A 22,716-nucleotide genomic window follows, 5' to 3' on the forward strand; every position below is an offset into this window, starting at 1 on the left:
TCCATATTAGGGGATATGGTTTAATTTGGAGACAGAGGCAAAGAAACACACCACACATGAACAAACATTGACCAAAAAAGAACACAGAGTCTTTCGGCTACACACTCCGCTATGGGAAAACAACGGAAAAACTCTACACAGGTAAAAAAGCAAGGCTCAAACTAAACAGATAGTTAACTCTTCAACTAAGACAATTATTCACACAAGTTGTTGAAATCCTGATGACCATTAAACTATGTGGACAGCACAAATACTAACATGAAACTTACCACGATTTAGAGGATCCCAACCCCCCCGAAACTGAAACCGACTAACGAAGTGAGGGACATGTAGTAAAATCAAAATCAGGCATCTTTTAGAGACAAAAAACAAAACAAAAAAAAAATTGCTTGACACCACCAAAGAGGCCAAACTCGAGACACTGTCAAGGCGAGGCCACATTGAGAGGGCAGACAATTTTTTTTTCCAATATAGATTTTTTTTCTTTAATTTCCAATATAAAAAGCTTCACTGGTACAAAATACATATGAACAACCAGTTGTAGAAATTGGAAAGCCTGTGTATGTCTTTTTTTTTTTTTTGTTCTTTTTCAAATCCCACCCAGTTTCAAAAAATTTATATTGACTGAACAGAAAGAAAAACTACTGTATGTTTAATACAGATCACATCAAGATGCACCCACTTTGGCTTTCCTCAAGACAAGATAAAACATCTATTAAATTATTGGTGGAACATGAACAAAGTCCTACCGATTATCAGACAAGAAAATAACAAAGAAAAGATTATTTTTTTTACTCTTTTCTTTTGGATCAAGACAATATCTATAGAGATGCAAAGCTACCACACTGTCAAAAAAATAGCACTTCAGAATATGAAAACACAGAACAAAGAAAGTGATTGTTAGAGCTTGAACGGGATTTGTGATGGAAGCCCCTGAAGTGAGTCAAGTTCCTGTTGGGCCCGCTGCGGACTGTACATTGTGCTTTTTTTTAAAATTCATTCACAGTAACACTTCACCATACGCCGCCTTTCTCCACAGATCTGCAATCATTTCAGTGTTTGACAATTGTATCATTTAAAGATCTTAACATTGAAACCCAAGTTATTTCTCTTGAGTTTGAGCTCGCTCGACTTTATTGAATCCAGAACAAATTCCCTGACACATCTGACCACCAATCGTTCGTATCGCAAAGTGTTACAGTACACGTGTTCACACTCACTAAGAAAGAGGGTTTTACCTTCAAATGTATAGGGAAGTTTATTGTTTATCTACAATTATTTTAAACCAACTGTTCAAATTGAGTACATCACAATACACATTTACCAATAAACTCAACACACAGAGTGGGGGGGGGGGGGGAGGGGAGAAGGGGGACATGAGCAGGTGACAAGAGCTTTCATGACACTGGCATAAATAGACAAAAAAGGCTAACTGCAGCAATCTCTAAACCAAGGCCTAATAAGGACGTGTAGGCAGTTTCTAGACGTATATATGGCACTTTGAATATTGTATTGCATTTGGATAGAAAAAACACACTGTAAAAAGCACATGCCCATATTAAAAAGTGAAATCAGTGGTACCTTGAAAATGTCGGGATTTATAATCACACACACAACATTCTGCAAAAGTGATTAGCTCCCACAATTGTGCTTAACGTTTCCTTACAAAACTACAACACTTTTCCTCGAGCACTGTTTCAAATTTGGTACCTTTTTATTTTTTTTGGAATATTTATGTATTTTGAGAAAAAAGAAAACGAAAAAAAAATCCAAACTTAAAAAGGTCAAATGGTCATAATTGTGCATTTTGTGTCATAATCCTGTGTGAGCGTCTAGTTTCACACACAAAAAAGCCCCTGAGTTGACAACTCTTTAGCGCCATCAGGTACGCAGTTTTTAGGGAACCCTTCTTTGGGGGTGAAGTGGTTGTTATTTCGTAGTACAACAGATAAAATACCACCCCGGTAAAAAAAAGTGTAAACCTTGTGCTGAAAAAATGGAATGTATTTGTAAACCAACACTACAGTGGTGGATTTAGTAGTATTAATGTGCGGTGCATCGTGTACGACTGAAACATGATACTGGAAGTCACTTAAAAGAACAATGAGCGAAAAATTAAAAAAGCAAGTGTGTTTATAAAATGTGCAGAGACCCACAGGTCGTGTGTTGTGTCCGAGTGATCTCTTCTTCAGGGGCTCCCACGTTTGCAACCACAGAAAAGTGTGTTTTGTGTTTCGCAGTGTGTGCATGTGTGTGTGTGTGTGTGTGTGTAAAGAAAACAAGGTAATATTACAGGAAAAGTATGTTGTGTGAATTCAAAAAACACTGAGTTTGACACATGGGCACTTTAACAACAAAAAAAAAACAATAAAGACATTGTCTGGCATCTGTATGATTAACAGACATTGTAAATAATCATCTTTCAACATGAGGCATCCAAACTAAACCAAAGTGAAACATCCATTAATGAAATTATTAATGAGAAATTCACAGAAAGTCAACAAGACGTACCGTGGAAGTTGAACACTAAATCTTCTCTTAAACGCAGAAAAAAAAAATTACGTCTACATACTGTGACCCTTTAAAAAAAAAAAGTATTTTTTTCCCAGAAATTACAATGTAGAGGAATTCTTTGACTTAAAGTGTGTTTTTAATTTACTAGAAACGACCCTCGCTGATCAAACTGATTTTTAGTCCTCTTTAAAAATGCAATACACTGAAGACCCCCCCGACACAGATGACATTACAACATAATCTACAAAAAACCCAAAGTTTTGCCTGGGTTCTGTTAGTTAAACTTCTATAGATTCAATGGTATAAAATATAGGTAATCTAAGTGTGCATTTAAACCACAGATTGTCTATTTGTGAATCAGTTCTAAAAAAGTTGACTCATGTAGGTAGTCATTTCTCTAAACAGAGCAAATGTACCTTTTATTGTGCCATCAATAGTTCAAAAAAAGGTAAATACACAGGGTATTTTTTTCTAAATGAAAAGAAAATATAGTTTTAAATAGCCTTGGTGTAAATCTTCACACTGCCCACAAAATGTAGAGATCATTAGAGAGCACTGAGAGGGGTTTTACTGATCAGACTTTCAAAAGTGTTGGAAAGTGGTCTGTAGCATGTTTTTTTTTTTTTTTCTTAAGAAGCCAACATATTGCTAATGGCACCAAATAGCACAGATGTGTGCCAATCCCTGTATTCAACTTTCAAGTGAACTTTACTGAGAGAGGTAAAAAGAAAGCAACATAAAAAATAAACAAAGCTAAATTAAAAATAAGAAATCCCACAGGTTTTTAAAACATTCGCAACAAAAAAGGTCTCTTAAATGAATTCAACGCAGGTACGTTTTCACATTGATTTGCTTGACCTCTCTCCCACCTGTCACATTTCTATACAGAACCAAAAGAAAAAAAAATATGAATATACATGCAGAAAAATCAGGTTGAGCTAAGGTCAAGGGTCAGTGGGTGGCCAGGTATTGGTCAGGCGAGCTTAGAGAGACATCACAGACAATGGTGGGATGATGAGGCCAGGAGTTTGGCTTGGCTTTCAACATCATGAAGACATGCTAGGCTAATGATGAGCAAACAGGCATGGAGATTTGTTCTAAAAAAGGAACAAAAACACGAAAGGAAGAGAGAGGGAGAGAGAGAGAGAGAGAGAGAGAAGACAAAGAGGAGAGAAGAGAAAGTTAGGGGCACAGCACAAGAATCGTTTAGCCATGAGGCACAAAAAACAACAAAAACAATGCCAATCACCACATACAATAAGGACAGTGGTAAACATTTCCCCCCCGCTTTCTCCCGACACACAAAAACAATACAGAGATTTAAGGAAGTGACACCACCAGGACATATGGCAGAGACTCCAACATGCACAAACTGTATACTTGGCACCCAAAGAGATCCATCTAGAGCCAGTCCCTTGTGGGAGACTTGGAGGATGGATGGAATGATTGGAAGAGGTTGTTAATAGAGAAAAGAGAGAGGTAGCCTAGCTCGACATGGCTTAGATAATGACAGAGAGAGGGTGTGGGAGACAGAAAAAGGGTGAGATGGAGGGGAGCAAAGATTGAAGAATTCAGAGTGCAAAAGATTTTCACATGAAGGATGACAAACGGACGAGACAGACTACATGTAAAAAGCCAAACACAGGTTGAAGCTCTGGGCTCGGGGTCTACGTGGCCGGGCTTCAGCCCCTCAACACAACTGATCCTTAGTCAACCTGTCTAGCTTGACCTGAAGGCAATGAAATGGCATGGAAACACACCTGATGCTCTCCACTAATTACAGTGACACAAAATACCTCAAGCGAACACTGACTCCAGTGATAGTCATAAATAATCATATACATTAAAATATTTAACCCGACTCAAATTACATGATAAAACCGCAGGAATGAAATACAGTAAAATGTGGAAAGATCATTGCAACCATTTTTTAGGAATAGAGCGAGTCTCCCTCCTGTGGTGGGCTCCTTCCCCCTGCCCCACTGAGTCTCTGCTGTGATGACCTTGGCTGGAGGGTGAACTTACCCTAGCAGTGCTAGCATTAGAGCTGGGGAGGGGGGAAGGCCCCGGAGCTAGGATCAGTAGGGTTTGCTGTCGTTCTTGGAGCGCTTCAGCTGAACCTTGAGCCTCTTCATTCCGATCTGGAAACCATTCATGGCCTGGATGGCAGCTTGCGCAGACACAGGATTGTCATAGCTGACGAACCCTATGAACAAAAAGGTGGAGGACTCGTGTTACAAACATTTGAAAAAAGAAACTTCACGCCTCCTTTAACTTGAACGCACCGCCGTCATGCGTTTATAAAATGCCTTCAACCCAGCTACTGAGTCTCAAATGCTCACAGTCTGATGTTTCAAATTACAGCTCGACACAACAGTTGTGCAACTACAATTCTATGAATTCTGACTAACAGACAATATGTAGTATCTGAAATTAGACTGTCTGTAGCAGCCGCAGATAAAACATTTAATAACGGTATGATTATAGAAAAAAATGTTTTAAAAATTATTGCTGTCTTTATGTGTGTTTATAGGGGGATGTTGCTCAGACTTAAGTTAAGGTCACTTTGACTTGTACTTCAGGGGCACATGGCAATCACATATTTTTCTCAGATTTTTGTGGTCTAGAAGACAGAATTATTGGATTTTCTCTGGAAAAAGGAAAGCCATTGCAATGCATACTTAAAATTGGGGGCAAAATCAACTAATGGTTTAATTGAATGGTTGAACATATAATTTAATAAATCAAAAAGTGTATCATTATTATTATGAAATACCAGTAGACTTTAAAAAAATATTACCAAATAATCTTTAGTTGCATTACTGGTTGAACATGGTGCTAAACTCAAGACAAGTCCTTAGTCTGCCTAAAGTCTCACTTCTTTCTAAATAGTTTTTCAAAAATAAGTTAACAGATGCATGAAATATGTCACCTGTAAAGCACAAAAAACCCCAATCTTTTTACATGTTACAAACTCACACTCCGCACCAATTGTTAGTTGCAATTTATGAGTCTGAGAAAACAAACTTGTGCATGGCTGTTGCTTACTGTAGATCGAAATTAGTTTTATTTCAATGGGGGTTCAGGGTCTTACTAGGTAATTTATAATGGCAATATCCACAACATAACTTAGCAAGTTAGCAATGCATATCAGTTATAAACTGTGGTGCCAACACACTTACCAAAGCACTTGCTCAGATTGGTCTGTTTGTCAATGAAGACTTTGGCAGAGACCACATTTCCAAAAGGCATAAACATCTGCAGAAGATCCTGGTCACCAAACTCTTGCGGCAGGTGGTAGATAAACAGGTTGGCGCCCTCTGGCCCTACTCCATTTGGTAAGAAAATCATAAACTCAAGTTAGATCCATGTTTAGGTTGCATACGCAAACAATTACTTCATTGTCAAGCTTATCTTATTTAGAAAACAGATGAAAAATTATGGTGATGAAATAGATGTGCAGACCTGCCAACCTTGAAGAAATTTTATGTGTACAACCTGTAATGTATGTTGGCAGGTCTGGATGTGCTGCTGCAGGCTGAGGAACTACTCACCTTCCTTCTGGCTGCCAGCAATGCTCTGCTGCAGGAGAGACTGGCCGTAGAGGGAGGGCAGGGCAGAGGCTGTGTACTGCTGCATCCCTGAGTAGGCCTGAGTCAGAGCGTCCATGGAGCTGGCTGCTGATCCGTTGGCCATAGAGGCTCCCAGGCCTCCATTCATGGCCCCCATACCTGTAAAGTAGAAACAAGTGAATGTGCTGCACGCTCATTTTACAACTTGCAGGAATATATTTTGAAGGTTGACGCTAAATGTGTTTTTGTCCACCAGGGGGCAGAAAATCTCACTTGTCAAGTTTTAAACTCTGGCCATTTTATTAGGTACACCTATACAATTTAATGTAATCCAGTACAGCACATTTTCTACCTCTACAAAGCTTGTAATGAAATGGTTTGGTCGAAACTTTCCAACTTTTCAAGTTCCAAGGTGGGAATATAACAAAATGTTGATTATCAAGGTTGTAGTTGGTGGTGGTGTCATTGAACTGCGTTAAATATCGGCACACATCTAATAAAATAAGATAATCCTTTACTGAAGTAAATACAGATAAAGATAGAACTTTACAAATACATTAACAGTTTATCAAATTGAATCAAGAATAAGATAAGACAGACTACACAGATCAGTTCAACTCAAAATTTAAAATATCCCACCCCCTAATGTTCAGGTACACAAAACGTCAGAAATGCCTCTCAGTACACTGTGGTTCAGTTCAACAGCACTGCAAGCTACATCCTCAATAATAAACTTAAAAAAAATGAATACCTGATCATTATTATTCTTGTAAAAGGTAAAGGTTATTGCTGATCTGTGGTAATTGATTGCATTAGATATGGGTGTAACTAATAAAGTGGCTACTGAGTGCATGTTTTATGTGCTAGCAGAGAAAAGCCGACTGACACACGCCGCAGCAGCAAACATCAGCTTGCCGTTCCAGCAATCCAAAACCCTGATCTTTTTCATCCTTTAGTGGTCAAAAATGCTTCATGAGGCATTCAAGATAATGTGCAAATGTTAGCAACTATGTACAATTCCTAAAGCTGTTATCAAGCTATTTAAAAAAGACATTCTTACCAGTGACGCTGCTGGTTAGAGCGTTGAGGTTGAGGCCCATAGAGGTCCCAGTGAGACCTTGCAGGGTGCCAAGAGATGCCAAGGTGTTCATGGCAGCACCCGCGCTAGACCCCGCTGTTGAACCTGTTGTTCAAAGATGCAATAAAAAGAGGACATATGGGTTACCAGAGGGGAGACCTGTCCATGTTAAAAACGCCACATATCGCTATAAACGCTTGCATCTTTGCCACAAATTGTTATGGTTATGAGAGGATGACACAGCAGTGAGGGGGCAGTTAAAAATCTGCCTCTTAACGAGAAGAGGTCATTATCGCAGCAGCAATATGCTAAAATCAGACAGATGGAGCCAATGTATATTTACACAGATTAAAGGGAAATGGGGGCTCTCATAAAATTTTATATGTGGGTGATTAACTCCCATAAAATAAATGAGGAATGGCTGAGGGCTGTTAGGCAAATGGCAGATGAGGGAGGTTTGCAGAGCAGTTTGTAGGTATCATCACAGCAAAAGGGGGAAACTGAACATGCATATTTATCTCAATGGACGGCGAATATTTATCTAGATTTAAATGTTGCATGTGAAGATAAATGCAGGTGAACTGAGCAGTTATGACCAAGCAAGGTCAAAAACTCAGCAAACATCCATAAACAAACACTCTAACAGAGCTAAACATGATTATGAACACTGCCATAGGGTCTGCCTCACACTGGGTGCTTAATACTGTATGTACAGTACATGCACATACTACAAATTCAGCTCATGTTAGTGTTTAATTACCTGGACTACCCAGTGCTCCCAGGGCTCCACTGTTTGTAGTCAGGGCGCTGGTGGAGGTCGGGCTGCCAGAACTCTGGGCTGCGGCCGCAGCAGCAGCTAATGTAGCCAAGTTCTGCAGCTGAAGGGGGTTCACACCTGCTGTGAGTACAAGAAACAGAGGTGATTATCAAAAACCGCCAAATTCATGCTCAACCTCTCGCAGAAAGAAAGCCTCAGAGGAAACAAACTTTCCAGAATGCAAGCATACAGACTATATCTTTACAGGAAAGTTTTTTATCTTCATTCCTATTTGTCTTAATTGTTTTGTTTATCCAATCACATTCTAGTCATTTCATTTGGTAATTTAGGCTTTATTTTACAAAAAAAAAAAAAAAGGAAAAAGAAAGAAAGGTATTGTGGTTTTTTGTAGTCTCACACTAGTTCTAGGGTTGTTTTAGGCCCCATCGTCACCTGCATGGGTATTTCTTAAAACAATATACGTTTACACACTGGTTTCAGTATTAGAACTAAAGTTATACTTTGAAATGTACATAACCAGCCCAACTATAATCATGGTGTGTATTGTTTCTTGCTTCAGATAGATGTATTGTTTTCTCACAGGTCTATTACTTTTTAATTTGAACAAGTCATGGTTATATGCTTCGTGTGCTCGTCTTTAAGCAGCCTGCACAGGCCTAGAATAGCAGTGCTGATTATTTATGTGCCACTGATCTGAAAGAACAATGTGATTTACTGCAGTTAAAGCCATGTGGGCGTAGAGCACTGAGTCACAAGGTTCGTGACATGAAAAGTGTCGGCTTGTTCAATTATAGAGGATCACTCAAGAATGTCTCCACATCTGAAAAGGGTGAACTTACCTCCTAGCCTCTGAATACTATTGAAACTGCCTTGGTTACTGGTAGAGGTGGCCTGCTGGAGCAACTGTTGGGACAAAGAAAAAGAATCAAATATGAGACAAACAATTAAGTCTTCAATGATAAACAATTTAATCACAATTGCTTGTTGCAATTTAAGAACAATGTTCAATTCAGTGTTGCCATTATACTGTAAATGTGAGGACAGAATGAGCCGCTATGATCTTGGGTTTTAAACACTCATCTTTTAATATGTGATGCTTCGTTCTCTTTATTCAGAGACAGCATCATTAGTGATTTAGGCCTCATTTACACTTGCCATCCCTGTATCCGCATTAAATACTTTCATTTACACTTCACACTTGTGATCTGTCCAACAAAGGTGCACATGGGCCTGCTCACAATCCGTCTTTGTTTTCCCAGGCTAAAAGCTACAGGAGGAATTTAGCTTCTGTTGAAGTGAAGAAGTAACTCTTGTTCTGTCATTTTTGGCTGTGAATTTATCAATAACAGGTTGGCTCTCATTGGCTGACAGCTATCCATAAAACAAAGACATGAATAATGTTTATGAAGCACAAGCGGGATAACATTTTGTCGTCTTCATGGCCACGTCCTCCTGCATACAAGTCAATGCTGTCTCACTGCCACAGATTATTCAGTTGCTGAACTGATCAGGGATTCGACAGACACTGCAGTCACTGCGCTTTATAACGCCTCTTATGTGTAGACTTCACCGGCTTTACTTTTTTGAGAACAGCTTATTTCAGTGTAATTTTATTTGACATTATCAAAGGAAATGGGAGACAGAAAATGGATGCATTAAGAAAATCAGACATTGAATGGCCATTTCCAGACAGGTAACTGACATAGAAACAAAGGACGAATAAAGTCTAGATTATGAATGTGTCTTGAGAGAAAAATACATTAACACCTATTCAACAACATCTGGCTAGAATGCGTCTCAAACTTCTTCAGGAAGTGATTTGAAAAATCCATTTTCCATCCTTTTCATTTACATGTAGCTTTTTTGAGATTGGATTGCTATTGAATTAGTGAAAAATGGGGTCTGAGTTGCACCAACAATGCAGAAACTCTGAATTTTAGGAATACATTACCAAATGATAGATGTCATGATTGCTTTTGCTACCAAATCCCTCTACTTCCTTGATTCAAATTGTATGTGAAATATTTGGATTGATAAAATTGCAGCTCAGTCAGTACTTAAAGTGCATGCAATAGTCTCAATATCTCTAGTTTTCCTCCCAGAAACACAAACAGCTCAGCTGTTCAGGTTATATCCATGTCACATGCCCATTGGCTCTGAATCGAACAGGCCACATGGAAGTCACATGCTAGTGTCCTTGAGGAAGAAAACAAACTGAGGGAGACAAGATATTCCTATTCTGAGCCGAGGAGAATCAGTTTATATTTCAGGTCTGAATAATGTGCAGCATAAAAACTTCCATTTATGTGCATTCTGCACATCACACTGTTTAAATGCATTAATCCTATGATAAGGTAATCTTCTTGATATTTTGATAACAACTTAACATTTTTCCAAAGGTATGAGGCTTATGAGGCTGTCTGTGTTGCTGACAAAATGGCTGCTGCATTTCCATCCTGAACAGACACAGTCACAGTTTAATAACAGAATTCAATTCAACATATCACGGTGAAAAATCCTGCCTTTGTGAGGCTTTCCATTCGTACTGTGGTCTGTTCGCACATGAACCTAAACACCACACAATCACTGCATTTCTTCAATCTTACATTCAAATGAAAAGTGCAATTTCAGACAAATTAATGTATAATATGCACTGCTGTACCTTCAACCAGTACACCTTATACAGCTTCACACCCCCTTTTATACATTTTTGATGATATATAGTTTAATTGCTATATATATTCTGTTTATATTTATTGCTTTTGGACAATATCTTGCCCTCTATGTTTGTTGCCGTCATACTTTATATGTATTTATATGTACCATATTCCTGCTGTTCCATGCCTATTCCTTTTTATACATTTTATTGCTTTATACCTTATTGCTTACTTTTACTGCCATTATATTGTTATTCCTTTTTACATTAAGTTTACTCAATTTACCATTTCTGTAGTAGAGGCTCTCAGCCAAAGAATATCACACAACTGTACTTGTACAACCGTATTGACAAACACCTTAAATCTTAAATGTCTAATGTATTGCCTTACACAGTATGTATTCCTTTATGTGTCTGGGAGTCCTGTCAAGCGCCCCATACAGTCAACAAAAGGCTAAACTGTTAACACACTTTGAAGAAACTAAAACGATGCCATATGATGAAACATGGGTTATTGTGCGGCTCAGCGGGGCAGCATGTTTGAGCAACACTTACGGCCAGGTACTGCGGTGTGAGGGTCCCCAGGCCGGCAAGGTTTCCCCAGGTGGAGGCGCTGTTGAGCTGCTGAATCTGCTGTACTAGCTGCTGCTGCAGGCGCCGCTGCTCCTTATCTCTCTGTGTGTCTGCAAACTTCACCACCAAAGGTGAGGAACAGCCCTGAAGCAGTGAAGAGGTCAGAGACGTTAGACCCATCCAGAAGCACACTGAAGAATTCAGAGTTCATTTACCAATGCAAGGACACAGTCATTGCAAGGAATAATCTTCCAAAACGGGGGCATCATCTACGCCTCAAGACAATTTTTATGCCTGTTGCATTCATATCAAAGCTAACACACAGAAGACATCTGCCATGCATAGCTGAGCCAGGCCACATTCCAAAATAAGGGGCACAGGATAATGCTGCAGACAGTGAACCTTTTAAGCGCTCTTCAGAGCTGAACTGAGTCCACAGACAAGCAGACAAGAGATGGAGACAACACTTAAAACATGACATTAAATGAGGATATGGAGATAAAGAAATGCATTACAATACACACAATCTCACAAACAGACAGTCACATACTGTTCAGAAAGACGCATGGACACGAGGCATGCGATGCAAAAGTATTTTGAGAGTTGAGAGCCAGACAGGGACCAGGCTGGACAGGGAAAATGGCTTCTGAACCAGCAGCATCTCCCATACCAGCTGAGAATTGGGGAGGTTATGATATGGGGGGAAATAGGTGGCACCACCACTGGGACCTGCGTTTAATCTGGTAGGAGGAGTGTTATGTTTGGTTGGGCTCCTAATTAGACTTGGTCTGATGCTTCACTGGGGAGCATCTGACCTGCTAGCTGTCAAATTACTGCTGCTCCACTTCCACTAAGACACCATTGGCTACACGATGACATGGACCCAGTTTTTTGAAGAAATCTAATAGGGTGGCTGCTCCAGGCAGGGTTAATTCTTTGTTAACCTATATTTGATGGTGTGGGCTCTTTTCCCTGTGGTCCAAAATTTAGATTGATTATAGCTGACTGTGATGGCTATGCTCTAGAATATTAGCAGAATCAATAAATGAGATGCATTTAGTTCAGCCCAAAATGAGAGATGACAGCAATGCTCGTTGTGTCCTGTTCGCTCCGTATTCAGCAGCTATGTGAGAGGCAATGTTTCGTGTTGTATTCAATTATTTTGCAGACGACAATATAATTTTGTAATTGGCAAGAGTGGTTTTGGAAATGACTCATGCTCTGTGATGAATGGACGCCATCTGCTTGGACAGGTTGTTCATATTTCCAACACAAGGGGGCAGCAGAATGTATGGGGGGGAAGGGGGGAAAATGAGAAATAGGTGCTAAGGGGTACAGTACCTCCATAGTCTGAGAGTGATGCATGGTTTTGATTGCATTCTGTGCCATTGCCCTGGTAGCAAATGTGACAAACGCACAGCCTGTAGGGGGGGAACAATAGGAAAGGGGGGGAGAGGGAGGGAGGGACAAGAAGAAACAAAACAAGACAAAAGGTTTGGACAACTCGTTATGAACCCCAAAAAAACACATTACAGTACAAAGAATGGCAACTCCCAAGCACACAGAACCACCCTCACTGGTTAGCACACGGAGAAAGAACACAACAAGGAGAACAGTAACACGTGTCACATGAGCACAGTGATCGACGGATTAAATTGCCACCCAAAGAGGCTCGACTATGTGGTGTCATGGTGAAAACAGTCAACGTGATTATATACACAGAAAATGCACACAGAAATAGACACTGAAAGGCTTTGATTTGCTAAAATAAGTGAGATCTGCAAAGATCAAAGGGTATTACGGTCCATTTCAAATTGCGGTTACACTGCGCATATTTACTGGAAAAAAAGAGCAGAAATTCATGGCCAACCATCTCTGCTAAGAGGTTTAATCGTATACATCAACACGAGAGCCTCGTGCTGCCTGCTATCTGAGGCTTTATGCAGTAGAGAGCTACGTAGGAGATGCAACGACAGGCTAATTCCAGCCTTTGTAGAGTGTGATGAAGGAGGCGGTGAAGGAGGAGCTGAGCTGAGCCGAGCCGCCTGCCAGCTGAGCCCACGAACACCAGCAGCCAGCGGTTGCCAAGGCGACGGGCCATTGTGCCGGACAGTGAGCGCGGTGGCCCTTCACTGTGAGATGTGGAGGCTGAGTGTAACAGTGACGAGAGGATAAGACTATGGGGATGGAATGGGTGCCACTGGAGGTGAATAGCACTTCATTTGGGGGTGGAGGGGGTTGGTAGGGAGGGGCCTGTATAAATACTTGGTGCTGGCTGTGAGGCTGAGAACACTGTGCCTGTGCTGAAAGAACACCTACCTCTGCTCTGACCATCTGGTCCCCGGAGAATTCGGCACTCTTCGATCTGCCCGAAAGACGAGAACATCATTCTGATCTCGTTCTCGCCGTATTTCTTTGAAACCATTCCGATGAAGAGCTTTCTGTCTTCTACCGCTGCAGGAGGATGAAAAGAACAGCTATTCAGTTAAACCCAAACAATTATGGAGCTATGAAAGCGGCTGTTACATCAGGCGTTAAATCATGCACCTCGCTTTTTCTTGTTCGAGCTCTCTCCTTGTCATGCTGCCACATTTTCTGCCTCTCACTCAAGGTGCCAGCCTCTTGGTACAAATCTCTGCAACTTGCAGCTTTGTTTCCCTCGGTGTCTACTTCTCTAGACAGATGACTATCATCCATTTGTGGTCTCCTCCACATACCCTGTACCTGGCTCTTCTCTTCTCCCCTTGGTGCCTTTTAAAGCCCTTAATCCTCCTAACCCCTGACACTATATAGAAATTGTGTACTGCTGCACATTCCCTGAACTAAGTCCTTTCTCAGGCCTTCATATTTTAGCATTAAATAGAGACAAAATCCAGCCCCCACCCTCTTAAAATCTCACATCCCATTTGTTTTGGCTTGAAGATTTTTCCCTCCCATCCTTTGGCTGCCGTCACCCTGCATCTCACATGAATCCACTTACCACTTGTTTTCTCACTGTCAGCGGGTTTCATCTGGATAGGATGATGCATCTGAAATAAAGGGGAGATAAATGGTTAACACTGCACCTGTCACCGTTATAAACTATGCAGGTGCATGGCCTCATAATCTCTCATCACAGGGGTCTCATATCTTCACACTCACAGCCCCCTCACTCCCATCTTTGAGCATTTCTCTCTGCCTCTTGTTTTGTTCTCTCACTCTGAAACCTTCATCCCTCACCACTGCCAGATTCAGGAGGAAGTGTCTGAGTTGACGGTGGGGATCAAATTCTCCAGTATCCAATTTCACTTCTCCCTCTAATGTAGACTTGTGATTGAACTTATCGATTCTTCCTGTCAACACCCCTTATCTTCTTTAGAACAATTTTACAGAGATGGTTGACAAGCAAGCCAATTCTGTATTGCTTTCAAATGTACAGTGAGTTTCTTTAACCCGCTATACATCATTAAATCACACACAAACTGAACAAGGTGTGGCAAATCAGAGCCGTGAAAAATCTGATATGAGTCAGCCCAACATCTCTGAACATGACGCTCTTTCTCAAGCTGTGTATGTGAGAAAATGGATGCAGAACAACTACCTCAGGATCTGTCATTTCATGCCATCTAATGAGCACTTTTGTCCAAGGCGACTCACAGAACTTCAAGCAATATATTTTTAGCACATTCACCTGCCATGTGACGCCAAAAGAGGGAATAAATGTAGCCGTGAGATGCCTGAGCAGGTTGTACTTATGAAAAACGGTGGGTTTGTTTTTGACAAGCACTAAAGAGAAACGGACAGATGGCCTGCTCAGTATGGGTACTGGCTAGCGTCACTGACCGAGGAGAGCGAGGCACAGAAGGGAGAGAAAGCAGGAACAGGGAAACAAGCTTTTCCACTGACACGCAAACCAAACTCAGTGGCTTGCAGTCGATGCCAGTAACAGTATGACTGCGTATTGGGATTCGAGAGCTGAGCTGTTAGACCACACTTTATTTGAAATGTCTGGCTGATTGATAGTCCTCCGGTGAAGAGCTAGACCCGTATACTCTGCCTGCTACACTCATTTATCAACCCGGTTCAATATTTACCTGTAACCTCACTGACAGAGGCTCCTTTTCCAATAGACTGGGCTATTGACTTAATCGACGACTGGAGTTGTTTGGTATAGATTTAATTGATTGGAAGGAGAGTCATTTAGAACGGTGTATGGGCAGGGCAGATTTATAGAGGTTTAACAAGCAATAGCACTTATTCCAGTTGACTGGGCTTTAATCTCTCTAGATAAATCAGGTAAGGAATTAAGAGACCACACTCACTCCGAGGAGGCTGCATTGTTCAAAAAGATTTCAACTCAGCTCCTTTTATACCTCAAACTTTGGGAAATAAAAATGTAGATGTGCATCAATGATTCATGAAGACAAGCATTAATAATTTGTTCCACTTTGTGGCGATCAGGTCCTGTGCCTCAGTGAATAACCTGCTGCCTGGTCAAGCACACTTTACCTGATACCTGCATGTGTGTGTGTATATATGTGTGTCAGGTCAGCTGGGTTATCAATTCAGTGTGTCGAGGTTCAGGGCAGTCCTCGGTGTGGTGTAAGTGCATAGAGGGGGCTGAGATATTTCTCAGGCCAGACAGGCGTTCAGTGAGCCGAGAGCTCATTATCGGCCAGCACACATCTCACAGCCTGCACCGAGGATGTAGAGGGGCTCAAGCAGCTAAAAGCAGCCCATACTGTGCTTACTCACCCCACTTAAGGTCTTTATGTTGTGCAGTGCATTCTGGGCCTCCAGTGCAGCTTTTCTTGTATAAAAAGTTACAAAACAGCATCCTGCAGAGAGAAACCGGGACAAACAATGGGTAGGGGGAAGGAGACAAAAACAGTATTAAAAACGCAGCACATACAGACCGTAAATGCAAAACCATGACTGCTGCAGAGCAGGAAAAAAACTAAATGGATCACAGTAGGTTCTCCACATATCACATGTTAGAAACATGTGACAGGATATTCTTAGCTCTGACTATTAGATGTTGCACACAGCTCATGTAGGAGCTTGCAGCGAGGACACTGGAGTAATGAGATAGTTGAGGGCTGTTGGGCGACATGGCCATAGAGATGACCACAGGGTTGGATGGCTGTCAGGAGGCACTGATGCAACGTCCGTGGGTCAACACAGCCCGGACAAGCCAGGGCAAAGTACCAACACATCAACACATCAGAGAGAGTGATGCCGCATTACATAAGAATCCAATCACATAGAAACACACATACAGGAGGCATGAAAACAGCACAAAGAGACAAGAGGGAGCAGTAGTGTGAGCGAGGAAGAGGTGGTGGGGGAGGGGGATGAAGAAAAGAAGAGCGGGGGAGGAAAAAAAAAAAAAAACCTCTCATCCTTCCGTCCCAGCAGACCGCCAGTGGCGTTCCAGCCTGTCAGTTTCACTGGGCTGGGGAAGTGGAGCACTGCAGCGTCTCTGACCTACATAGTGTGTATTATGCTGTTACTGGAGCTCCCAGGCCGCGGGGAGGGCTGTTGAACTCTAATATGCATCGAGCTGCTCTCTTCTCTCTCACAACCAGCTGAGCTCTCTCTTTCTCTGCTGCTTAGCCCTGCCTCCGATTTACTGGAGCTAAATAAACCATCCAGAGAGGCGTGATAGTTATCAGATGATTTTTTCATGACCTGCAGTAGACGCGACCTAAAAAACACCACAAATCTGATGGCTCCTCAATACATCTGTGGCAAAGTAAACAACCAAAATGGAAGTGGGATTACAGCAATTTCGCCAAACAAATCAAACAAAAGCAAGATTGATGACACATGCAGAGGGGTGGAGTGTGTATTATCTGCCATGCAAATAAACACAAGTAAGATAGCATCCTGCTTTGATAAAACTGCACCCACTTCTCCCAGTAGAAAAAGGACTACTGAGAAGGGAGGACGGCAGTGAAATTGATGGTCGTGTGGAGTGCTGCTGCGATATATTCACCTCACACAGGCAGGGTGAGCCAAAGACTGCTGTGATCAGGCCAGATTATCTATTAGAATACATTAACATTGCATTAACATGTCAATAGGCCATCACAGCTGACACTCCGCATAGACCAGGGGAGGGATCTGCTAAAAAAGGGGGCTTTGAACTCCTCAGCCTCCCAATGAGCAGCACAGTGTTGGCTGTATATTTATATACGCTCGGCATAATAAGCACCCTGGAGATTTTCTGGCATTTCTTTGAACACACTCAGGATTATTTGGTGACGATAGATGTGTGTACATCTTGGTAAAAAGATCATGTGAATCAAGTGCTGTTCTGGTGACAGGGTGTGTTGCCTTCAGGGCCCTGACACACTGAAGGCTCTATTTGACCAAACAGTCACAGTGAGGCGAGGAGTCCCTCGAACTAAACTCAAGATCAAAAACAGGAACTACGGGTTCCTTTTTACACATTCCATGAATTATTCAGCTACCGAGTTAGGCAATCAATTTATTTTAGCCAATTTTTTTACACAAAACAACAGTCATCATGTAGTTCTTTGTAATTTAATGCTGCAAAACTGATGTTCAAATGGATGCTAGACATGATAAACACCATAAAGGCAAGAGGTTTGTCTCCAAGTAGCAGCATTGTTGTCAGCACGTCTTGTAAAAGAAGAGAGGATGGGACAAAAGGTAAGCGCTAAAAGGGTAAAAATCACAGACTCACTGGACTGAACAGCCAGTGAGGCAACACTCTCTCAGCTTGCCTCCCTCAACGATTTTACAGACTCAATCAGCAAAACAGCAGCTTATAAGGGCTAAATAATGCCAGTGGTTCTGGACACACCTCAGAAACTACAGGTGACGGTTGGCTAGAGACCTTTAATAAAAGGCAAACGGCTCTGGACAGCTTGGTCCAGCTTAGTGTGGCCGGGAAACCACTGGTAGCACAAAACAGGCTCCATTTAAAGTCCAGCATCAAACAGAGTCCCACCACAGTAAAACCCGAGAGTGGATTAGTGCCTTTAACCATAGTGAGTCATCCAACCATCAAGGGAATTGAAATTTGGGTGGTGTGGTAAACCCAGGACAGTTACATCAGGGAAACTGTCGTTTACTTTATTCACCTGCAGTTAGATACGGGAGAGTGAGCATTTCCAGTGGCACTTTGCAGCTCTTTGCAGACAGCGGGCTTCCACTTCACCGTCTCCTCTAATTGCAACATAAACTGAATCGCTCAGCTCGAGCACCATTTCTAAGGTGAGCGCATCGATAGATGTCTTAATGGAAAATTGCAGTTGAGTAACACTTCCTTTATAAAACGCCTCTTTCAGACCAGCATGGCAAAGTAACAAAAAAAATCCCATAAAGCAGGGTTATGGAAAAGGTGTTATTTTTTAACCCCGAAACAAAAGAGTATTGAATCATCTCATCTGTAGGCGCAAACACAGCTGCATTGCGTGTGTAGACAAGCAATGCTGTGCATTGCCTCAGGGGACTGTGCTGAAATGTGATGGTAGATGATGTGGCAATAACAGGGTTTTGTGTATTGTGACCACTAAAAGCAAGGGAAATGGAGGACAACAGTGGCCAAATAATGGTCCAAGTTTCTCTGTACTTCTGTCCTCAGGAAGGTAACCAAGAAATACTTTGATGTGCAAATTAATCATGGCTATAGATAATTATTTCACCATTTAGTTAAAAATGTATGTTTTGAATGAAACAGAAGAGCATTTACTCAATCAGACGGTAATAAAAATGACACAAAGATGCCAAGTTACGAGTCCCCAGAATGATTAATCAGCAATGCACTCAACGCAACATTTAAAAAATCTGGTACATAGTATTCACCAACGTCTTTCAACAATGTGTTGACTTTACCTTTGCTCTGAGGGGGATTCTGGGTGCGATCACGGAGGATGTTGATCTGGTGCACAGCTCCAAAGGGCTCAAAAAGCTCTTTTAGTTCCGTTTCTGACCAGGAGCGCGGGATCTGTCCCACAAACATCTTGATAGAGTCTGGGTCTGGCTGGTCCAAGTGCTCCAGCGACCCGTTCATCTTGCTGCCGTTGCCGTTGCTAAGAGAAACAAAAAAATATATATATTTTTTTAAGTTAGAATCGGTGCTCATATATACATAAAGTTCACTGTTGAAGGATCAAAATGCATCAATTACGCAATTAAGATTACAGGATGATGCAACTTCTTCATATCAAAAACAACGTGAAAATATCTTTGGTCTGAAGCTTTCGCACAATATCTAAACTGGAGGTTGGGACCTTGGTATTTGAGAAAGAAATGTTATTAATGTAGATATGATGATGACATGCAAGTATAAAGTTTTAAAATATGTGGCATGAGACTAAAAAGCAGTCAATAAAATCAGTGAAAGACAAAAAGTTTTAACTTCAAGGGACAATAGTCTGCTTTGACAGGATACTGTTCCATTTCATCCATTTTCAATAGTAAAGGTCTCAATACTGCTGCTGCGACTCGTTCCAGCGGATCTGATAAATGTAGTGCCAAGTGGTAGGTCTGTCAGAGGGTCAAAACGCCAAAGTGCGTTACAGGATTTGCTAATTAAGAGGTCAGAAAAACAAGCATAACCTGTCGTACTCCAGAGAGTAAAAACATCAGGCAGAACAGAAGCATTTTAGGGAAAGAGACACACATATGCTGTTCAGGTTTTGTCCCAGTAATTTCATTTTATCTGCCTTATTTTAACAATTACCTTTGTAAAATTATGCTTATTCATCACAACACTTCACATGTAAGAATTAAATTACCCAGTGTTTTGTTGCTGATGGCTGTTTACACAACCATTTGTCGACACATGTTGTTAATCATCAATCCATTTTAACAAAGTATAATGTTTCTGCCACACGGACTTGTGTTTTAAAATTATTATCGGAAAGATTTGTGACGCATTTGTCTCCAAAAACAACGAAATCAGCGCAACAAAACATATTTTTGGGAGGCTGTTTCATAGCCATGTTAAACCAATTGTGATTGTTTGGCCAGTGATACATTATAGTGATATTTTACTATCTGCAGAAAGACAGATAAATTCCCCAATAACCTTTTTAAAAACCCAAATACTTCCCAACAACTGGTGCAATTATCTGACAATTCTAATGAGAAACAACCAAAACAAGGTGAAATAAGGTTAAATTATGATTTATGAGGTAGGCTAGACTTAGTGTTTTAAGATAAGTTATGAAAAACCAATGTGCTTTGATAGTTTCAACATTTCGAGATATCAAACAAGAAGCCAAGTGGTTTATAGAGCATTAAATCATTTGAAGTGTGCCTATTAAACATGTGTACACATAAGTAGATGTTCAAACAATATATTGTTTACAATAATGGACTCAACAACATATCAGGCAACAGTCTGGGTGGCTGGTGTAGTAGTGCAATAATGGAGATGAGGGAAATACTAAATCGTGCCATTTTGCTTTCAGGCAAGCCTTGAGGACAGAGAATCAATACCCACCAGTGTACCTACTACTACAGCACCCTTGTCTCACTCACACACAAAATCAAGCACACAAACAGATCCTGACAGGCGTAGAGGCAGTGGAAACCAGGAATGAGGCCGAAGCTATGACCATCCACGGGTGTCGAGGCAGAGAAATCATGTTGAGCATAAAACATCACTCCCAATACCCAATGTTATACCACAGAGGATCAAACAGGGCCAAGGATCACACGTACAACACAGAAGATATTAGTCTGGCTCGCACACACACACACACAAAAAAAATTCTTACAACATTGTAGAAGCATGACTGACAAAAAGTACACTAATGTAAAAACAATTTTGCACACAGACCTTTGGACGCGGGCCATCCATCTTTTACAAATTGAGCCCAGTCGTTCTGCAGAAACACCAAACTCCTTGAGGGACCTGAATGACATGCTAACAAATCACACTTCTGTTCTTTTTCTTCTGAAATAACTCCACACCTCAGTATGAATGTTTTTTTTCCCCTGGAGGCTGTCAATACATTCGAATGATGATGACATACAAAATAGAAAAAAAAAGCTCCAGTGAAACAAAAGCCTCTCTCCACCAAAAAAGGGGTGAGTGCCCCCCTCCCACCAGCTCCGACAGCTCAACAAAAACAGCACTGCAGAGCTCCAAACCTCCAAGAATCGCCAGTTAGCAGACAGAGATTTTGCGGTACATCTCCTCCTGAGGCGCTTTGGCGATGGTACAGAGAGTAACCTACAGCTTCTTCACCACAGCAGGGGGAACAATCACATATTGTTCCCCCATGCTGGAGAACACTATTCACCGTTCCTCTACAGCACAATGGGCCGAGTCAGAGAGATGCTTTGGAACACATCGAAGGCTACGTCTGCTAAGGCCACAGCACTGGTGGGTGACACCATTTATCCAGTTTTGCCAGTGGCACTCAGGCGCCATTTTGCTGAGGGCCCTTTGATGAAATCTCACTGTAGAAGCAGTAAAACCTCACTTGAAAAACTGGATTTGTGTCACAGCATTCATAAACATGAGACTGAAAATCAACTCCCTTTGAACCCAGTCTCTTTAACAATCATTAAATTCTCAAAACCCCCTGCAGCTGTGCATTGTCTCTTCAGCCCAAGAGACAGTTGAAGAGAAATGTGACTGCAATAACACAGTCTTTGGTCCACCCACACAAAAATGATTTAATTACTGAATAAAAGTCGATGTCATTTATTTATATTACTCAAGGAAGATAATTAAATTGCTCATTAAAACAAAGAAAAAAATCACTGTCTGAGTCAGTGTTGTTACATCATGGTACTACATTGTACACTGGACAGGTGCACAGACAGTAAGCACCGTCTCACAGAGCTGTATCGACCGCTCGAGTCGAAATTGGAGGAAAGAGAAAAGAGCTTGTACAGACAGGAAGGTAAAAAAATGCCAGTGTTGGGAAAAATTCAAGCCAATAGCCTCCCTACTGCTGCACTAGCCTTGAAAAAAAGGGTCAACATCTTAAGAAATACGCACTCATATCTGTAGGGCTAATATCAAACTACCTTGACCAGCCAGTTAGCTTAGCTTAGCACAAAGACTAGAAATGGGGGGGGGGAAACAGCTAGCCTGGCTTTGTCTGATGGTTACAAAATCCATCAATCAGCACCTTTAAAGCTCAGGAAGTTACTGTGACTAAGCTCTATGTAGTTCGGTTTCTCATTAAACTCTTGTTAGGGCCAAGAGTGCACTACCGGGGTTTCAGGCAGATTTCCCCCCGATTCGCCCCTCCTTACAATCTGATGAGAAATCTAGTCAGGGACCTTGGTCCATAATTAAGTTCAGCCCAGATTATCTGGAAATGTGAGGGGTGCAGAGATCCAGTCTTAGACCTCCAAACTGCTTGCAGACTCATCTGAGCTGCCACAAGAAATATCAACCATGTTTGATAATGTTGATATGTTTGATATGTTTAAAATGTGGATGATTACAGCAGCACTTTCCGAGCAGGACCACAATAGCCAATGAGAGACATTCAGGAGCAGCCGACTGTGGTAAACATTCTAGCCCTCAAGGCTAACGTTAGCTAGCATACTACTGTTGACGAAT

General features: G+C 41.4%; 1 protein-coding gene across 7 annotated transcripts in view; it reads right to left on the reverse strand.

Moving 5' to 3' along the window:
* LOC311264409 (CUGBP Elav-like family member 2) overlaps positions 1-22,716 on the reverse strand; it is a 32,376-nt gene continuing 9,660 nt past the window's right edge. For 3 of the 7 annotated variants that reach the window (XM_084365250.1, XM_084365254.1, XM_084365255.1), the window contains exons 2-14: positions 19,017-19,213; positions 15,906-15,988; positions 14,152-14,200; positions 13,491-13,625; positions 12,513-12,592; positions 11,154-11,315; positions 8,782-8,845; positions 7,925-8,062; positions 7,147-7,269; positions 6,069-6,245; positions 5,697-5,843; positions 4,540-4,720; positions 1-3,611 (exon numbers count right to left, since the gene is read on the reverse strand). In XM_084365250.1, the coding sequence (XP_084221376.1) occupies positions 4,593-4,720; positions 5,697-5,843; positions 6,069-6,245; positions 7,147-7,269; positions 7,925-8,062; positions 8,782-8,845; positions 11,154-11,315; positions 12,513-12,592; positions 13,491-13,625; positions 14,152-14,200; positions 15,906-15,988; positions 19,017-19,213 (1,483 nt within the window). In that variant the 3' untranslated portion in view covers positions 1-3,611; positions 4,540-4,592. Of the gene's footprint in view, positions 4,721-5,696; positions 5,844-6,068; positions 6,246-7,146; positions 7,270-7,924; positions 8,063-8,781; positions 8,846-11,153; positions 11,316-12,512; positions 12,593-13,490; positions 13,626-14,151; positions 14,201-15,905; positions 15,989-19,016; positions 19,214-20,970; positions 21,128-22,716 lie in introns of those variants that run through there. The other 4 variants (XM_084365256.1, XM_084365253.1, XM_084365252.1 and 1 more) reach the window with 4 other exon arrangements.

Source organism: Pagrus pagrus, assembly GCF_965226575.1.
Source record: "Pagrus pagrus genome assembly, chromosome: 10".
Taxonomy (NCBI): domain Eukaryota; kingdom Metazoa; phylum Chordata; class Actinopteri; order Spariformes; family Sparidae; genus Pagrus; species Pagrus pagrus.